The 6804-nt window shown below is 41.5% G+C and overlaps 1 protein-coding gene across 1 annotated transcript; it reads right to left on the reverse strand.

The window, feature by feature from the left end:
- Positions 1-3136: 3136 nt before the first annotated feature.
- Positions 3137-4797, reverse strand: LOC136713134 (uncharacterized protein F54H12.2-like). Its single transcript, XM_066690121.1, has 3 exons — positions 4792-4797; positions 4265-4370; positions 3137-4134 (listed from the first exon to the last, which is right to left on the reverse strand). The coding sequence occupies exons 1-3, from the start codon at positions 4795-4797 to the stop codon at positions 3137-3139; spliced, it is 1110 nt and encodes a 369-aa protein (XP_066546218.1).
- Between the last annotated feature and the right edge of the window lie 2007 nt (positions 4798-6804).

The following is a 6804-nucleotide window of genomic DNA, read 5'->3' on the forward strand; positions in this document are numbered from 1 at the left end:
AGTCAGCTTGGGTTTTCAATTCAGAAAAAAAAATGTTTTTCAGATATTCAGGCATTTGAAAGACTATTGGGGGTCATTATAAAAGTATTGTACCATGAAAACGGATGGGAATATTTTACTACAGGGCCTACACCTATAAATTCTAAAGTCCTGTTTGTGTTTCTTCACGAGCAGCATTACTATGGGATTTTAAATATCAGAACATTTATAGGTGCTAGCTATTTCTGTGATTATTGCCATGCGGTATATGGGCATAAAAATAGACACAGCTGCCGGAGTCGGTGCAGAGCGTGTTTAGACCCCCACTGTTTTGAGGTTAAAGAGACCATCAATCAAAAAAATACATATTCTTTGATTTTGAATGCATGCAAGAAACAGGGACACACATCCCAAATTATGTTTATGCATCACACATTAACAACGAACGCTCATGGGAGTTTTATGGGGATTCTTGCTTATCTGACTTTGTGAATTGTTTCATCGACACGCGTTTTAAAAACTACACTTTTATTTCACACAATGGTAAAGGCTATGATAACTACTTGGTCATTAGAGAGCTCATACGTGAAAAGATAGATATAAACTTAATCACACAAGGAGGTAAAATTATGTGTATGACAGTGACCGCTCTGAACATTAGGTTCATTGATTCATTAAATTTCCTGCCTATGAAACTGAGCAATATGCCAAAAGCAATGGGGTTTGAGGGTGCGAAAGGACATTTCCCACACTTTTTTAATACTGTTGCAAACCAAAATTATGTAGGCCCCTTACCTGGTGAACAATTTTACGGGGTAGACTACATGATGGGTGCTGATAAAGCAGAGTTTCAGGAATGGTATGACAGGCACAAACACTCTGAATTTAATTTCCAAGATGAATTGAAACGCTACTGTAGACAGGATGTGGACATACTGAGACAAGCTTGCACGATATTTAGGGATGAGATCTTAAGTATGACAGAGCAGATATGTCTGAAGTGTCCGTCTGACCCTGATTCAGACCTGATTAAAGTCAGCCTTGACCCGTTTCAGTACATCACCATCGCTATGACGATGTACCGGTACATGTTTCTCAGACCGGAGACCATAGCATTAGTCCCACATGAGAATTATCACAGCCAGTGGCTATTCAGTGGCTCATGTATACTGAACACACAGACAACATCAGTATACAACACGCACTAAAGCCGGGTGGGGAGCGTCAATATGGCCCGTACTATCTAGACGGTTTTGCAGTAATAAACAGAGTGAACGCGGCATTTGAGTACCATGGTTGTTTTTTTCATGGCTGTGATAGATGTTATAGTGAAAATGACATTAACAGCGTCACACACACAACATTTGGTTGGTTATATCAAAAGACAATGTATAAAACCGAATTCTTAAAATTACACGGGTTTGATGTCAAAGTGATGTGGGAACACGATTGGTTGGCAATGCAGAATGAAAATCTGGATGTTAGCACTTTTATTTCTGAAGTCCAGTTACCGGCACCTTGAGACCCCAGAGAGTCTCTGTTCGGTGGTAGGACTAATGCCATAACCCTGTATTATCAGCCAAAGCCTGGTGAGCAGATCCGATACTACGATTTTACCAGTCTCTACCCTTTCATGAATAAAACCAAATTGTACCCTGTTGGTCACCCAGATATAATATCCGAGGCCTTTGAAGATTTACTAAATTACTTTGGGCTCGCAAAAGTCAAAGTTTACCCCCCCACGGCGCTTGTTTTTCCCGGTGTTACCGACCAGAGTTGGTAAAAAACTGTTCTTTACACTCTGTGGGACGTGTGCTGACACCCAGCAGGGCCCCCCCTGCACACACAGCGAGGAGGAGAGAGCACTTACTGGTATCTGGTGCACGCCCGAGCTGCTGGCGGCTGTAGATAAGGGCTACAGAATAGCAGAAATATACGAGATCTGGCACTTTAAACACTCATCCAACACGCTGTTTAGTGACTATATTAAAATGCATTTAAAAGGCAAACAAGAGGCCTCAGGCTATCCAGAGTGGTGCAAAAATGACACAGACTGTGAACGCTACATCAGAGAGTATTATGACAGAGAGGGGGTACACTTAGGGTACACGTAAAAATAATACGTTTTTTATTATTATTTTGGTGTGGGTTGTTTGCTTATATATAGGCTATAGAAATAGGCTGTAAAATGTTTAATCCTTGTGTGATTCTGATAATAAACAATAAACAAATTATTATTATTATTATTATTATTATTATTATTATTGTTATTATTATTGTTGTTGTGTTTGTATACCAAATAACAATTGTCAGTGGTGTTTAATTGTTGTTTTTATATATATATATATTTTTTTTGTGATAATAGAGATGAATAAAAATGTAATGTGTGATGAACAATGGTGTTTGTATGTGTGAATTTATTAACTAGGTAAAACCGTACTTATTGTGCATATAATATTTTATTATCTGCTTAACAGGCATTGAATATATGAGAATTACAAATTTCATTAACAGGCACTATACATATATAGCGTTATTCATACATGGCTCTAACGTCGTTCATTTCTGTTCATGGCCGGTTTAGCAATTATGACCGATCCTAAAATCATGCATTCGGTTACACATCTGACAATTCTCATTTAAATGAAGCTTAAACAAATACATGTGTCTCATTCTCCTGTTATAACTTTTAACTAACTGTATTACCAAGTTGTCATTACTAATTAAATCTTCAGAATACAAATCCAATATCTGATTATAAGCTAAACCTTTACAACGCTGTTGTAAAAAATACACACAGTGGTTTCCACATGTTGTGGACAAAGCATCTTGCAACTGGTTACTGTTATACATGATTAAAAAGGCATTTGTGTTTAAAAAACGCATGATTGATTTAGGGAAAAAAGGAGCATTGGGTGGGAATCCATAAGAATCAAAGAATTCAGCCTCCCCATCTCCTCCTAGATAGATAGCGAGCCAGTGCTCCCCGGGTCGGTCGTGGGGGTGGGTGTTAATGATGAGACAGACTGGCCTCCTATTCGGGACTCATGATCGTTTGGGTCTCTTGTGTAAATGTCCTTATTCATGATGGCTAAAAGTTGTTTGGTATCCATGCCCCGTTTAGTGAAAGGTACAAATCAATAGTTTTTTTTCCTTTTCAGCTGTAGTCATAAAGGACTTGGCGTCTCATGTTAATTTCAACAATGTTGTCAAAAACAGCATACACTATCATGTTCACGGTGGTTGGTAATGGCTGGGCAAAACGAATTTCTGCTCTCAGGTTCCCTGTTTTTATGAGCGAATAGTGCCCGGTGCACTCTTGATCCGGGCTCAGGTTGAATGCAAACAGTGTGTAACCTCTGGCAAACTCCTTACGGTCCACTACCAGAGGCTTGTCTTTGAGGCACTTTCCGGCTGTTTCCACCAGGTTAAAGTACTCCCGGACACAGTTATCATTTGCGAAATCCGGTTGTAGTGGTTTAGTAGGGATCTGTTCGCCATCCGCATACAGGAAATTAATATCACAATGTTTAAAGTTGAAGGGGTTTTGTGTAACGTCACCACTGAATGCGGCGTTATCCACAAAACCAATTACTATTATTTTAGGCAATTGGCCCAGAAACAAATTTTCCTGGTTGCAGACCCGGCTACCTCTGGCCAGACTGAACACTTTCATCTGAACCCGATCAACAGGGTATTTTGCATTAGCCACCTGCAGCGCATCGGCATGACCCAGCCTGACAGCGGGGGCCACCCGGACCCTCTTGACAAACAGAGCTGCTGAGAGAACCGACAGCTTGAAATCCTCAGCGTTGCTCATGAGACAGAACGCTTCTCTGTTACGGGTGAGTTTAATTTTTATATAAACGCCGTTCAGCATTAATTTGTCTTGAAAAAACATGTCTGCATGAATACACCCCAACAATTCTAGTTTTCGGCTTCCTGCTGTATAGGCAGCTCTATTTTTGAACCCCAGGTTTGCCCCGTTCACCGCGGTTACTTCATGCTGTCCGGCAGTGTCCTTGACAAAAAGGCCTGCAGAGTACTGTGTGTTCAAAGTGCTTTCACTGTAGTTGAGAATGGATTCAATAATAGCTCTGTACGGATAACAGTTGTTGCTCTGGCTAATAAGTCGGTCCCCGATCGTCGACCTGGCTGAAAAGGGAGGCCACGGGGTAATTAACCAGACCCACCCGATCATCCAGGGCCAGATCGGTGCCATCTAGCCAAGTTATTTTACAAGTCAGGTAGATGACGGTATTATTCAAGTCTAAATAATCTTCACCGTTTCCAGTGATGCAGAATTCCAGGGGGGCATTGTCAGAGAGTGCTGTGAGGGGGGGCACCTCCACATAGAAACTCTTCTCGATGCTGGTCTGTGTGGGTGCAAGCTGAAAAAGATCCAGTTCAGATTTGGTACACTCCCCAGAACTGCAGTGAACGAAAGCCATGTTTAAAATATATCCCCGCGATGTTGTCGCCTGGAGCTCTTCTTCTTACCGGTCCTGTTTCTCTTATGATTGTGTTTCTTCCGTACGGCCCTTCTTTTAACAGGGGCCGGGGGTCCTGTGAGCTCCAGGGGTGTCATTCGTTTCCTTTTAATGCCTCTCCTGATATACATTAGTCCCGAGCCCTCCTGTTTTGGAGTGTTTATTCTACTGGCCACCGCACTTGTAACCTGGCCGACCACATCTTTAGCTATGTTTGTGGCAGCCGATCTGGTTTGACAATTTCTAACTCGCGTCTCAGAAAAGGCATAGCTTTTCTGAATAATTCTCTAAATATACCCGCTACCACTGCACCGTATTGTACCGGCATCCCGGCGAAACCGGGGAGGCCGTTACCCGCCTGAGACTTGTAGTAGTTCCTTTACATGTGCGTGTCTCCATAGTCTTTAACAATCACCATGATTTAAAAGTGGTTGTATCTAACAGGTCGGAAATGCAACTTCACAATCACCTTGCCGTATGCGAATGTGACATGTTCGTTCTGGTCAGTCTTTATTTCAATGCTTATGGTGTCAAATTGATCCATGCTCAGGGGGACATAGTGGGGCTTATCATATAACAACGTAACAAACTTGCCTTCTTCCCCTTTTTTAGGTACACAGCGCAGAAGTGGGGCATAAGTGTCACCCACTAATTGGTGTTCAATTATATCGGTATAAACATACATGTGGTTAAAACCCGCAGTAATATCCGCAGGATGGGGTGATTTTTCCCCCCCTTCTCGGGAATGAACCCCAAGACGTGTGCTAGCTGGCTCCTGGTAAAAAACAATATAGTCGAATCCCCGAAAATGCGCACACTTCTACTAATATAGTTGTATTGAAAGTATACCTTGGGCGATGTGGGGACAGCCTTGACAGCATTATTCATGGCTGTTAACAGCACATCAATGTTTTTATAGTAGCCTTATGATATTTCATAATACCAGTTTGTGTCGGTTGTTTCAGAAAGCAATTCGAAGCTCTGTTTCCTGTCAAACGTATTGACAGTCATGGGGTAGTGCATCTCCACCATCCCTACCTCCCATTTCCCTGCTAGATCGATGGATTTGGCTAGATGATCAGTAAAGTTGGAGCTCTTGTTATTAGGAAATAGATCCTGTGAGGCATTGCTGGTTAAAGTTAGGTAAAATCCGTTTTCACTCATTTTCTCTCACAACCCCGGGGCTATGTCTTTCACCTCCGAAGCTTTAATCCAACTATTACATTTAACTCCCCACCCCAACCATTTGACTAAAACTTGTTTATTTTTACCACGACCTCTCGAGTCTAAAATGTTTTGTATACGATATACTCGGTCAACATTCGGGTTTATCTTTTGTAAATCTTCTGTGTAAAACTGGCCTTTTATCTCATCACCCGCATAATCTTTTAGTTTGTAAATGGGTCTTAATCCCGGGATACATTCTTTGACTATGAAAATCTCATCAGTGAATGTCTGCTCATACCCCTTTTCAAATCACCCTTTTACCCTTGATACTCTCACATGATCACCTTGTTTAAACTTTAATATTGAAGGTTTGCTTTTTAAAAATGATCCATACACTGTCCTCCATACCCTCAGGGCATTGTCAGGGGTGACATCTACTGGACGTTCCTTGACAGTTCTATGGAATGTGTGATTGTAACTGCGCACCAGGTCTGGTAAGACATCCACATATCTAAAAGTGTTCACGGCTGTAAACATTTTCGATTTTATAGTCCTATTGAACCTCTCTACCACGCTGGCTTTCACTTTACTGTTTGTCACAAAATGCACAATTTGGTGTTGCTTGAGAAGACTTTGAAAACCATGGTTGAGGAATTCTTTCCCCTGATCTGTCTGCAGTTTCTTTGGAACGCGTCCTTGGGTGAATATTCTTTTAAAGGCTGTGCACACTTGCTGACCTGTTTTGTTTTTTAACGGTACTACCCAGGCATATTTGGACAACACGTCAATGCAGGTTAAAATGTATTTCATACCGTTATTGAACTTTGAGAACTGCCCCATTTCCACCAGGTCTGCCTGCCATTGCCAGTCAATGTCTTGTACCAGTGTCAAGTTCCTCTTAAACCTAACCCGCGCTGGTTTGTGCACTGAATATGTGTATTGATCTGATAACCATTGTGAAACACGTTCTCTTTTTACATTGACACCCTTTGCTCTGGCACTTCTCAGTAGTGTATCGAGTCCTCCAAAACTTCCTGCTTCACCGGGTGTATAATATATCTCTTTTAATCTCTTTTCATAACTCATCCTCTAATGATTAAAATATCTACACTGTGCTAGACAAAATAGCAATGATCTGTGTCGCTGCCCTTGCCAGTAAAAAGGTAGA

This window comes from Amia ocellicauda, chromosome 2 (genome assembly GCF_036373705.1).
Source record: "Amia ocellicauda isolate fAmiCal2 chromosome 2, fAmiCal2.hap1, whole genome shotgun sequence".
NCBI lineage: Eukaryota > Metazoa > Chordata > Actinopteri > Amiiformes > Amiidae > Amia > Amia ocellicauda.

Bases quoted from the DNA above. Each gene is read 5' to 3' on its own strand.
- LOC136713134 (XM_066690121.1), bottom strand. The intron at 4,135-4,264 runs GTGAAGATTATT...CTCCCTTTTCAG, and splicing joins ATTCTGCATCACTGGAAACG to CCAGGTCGACGATCGGGGAC.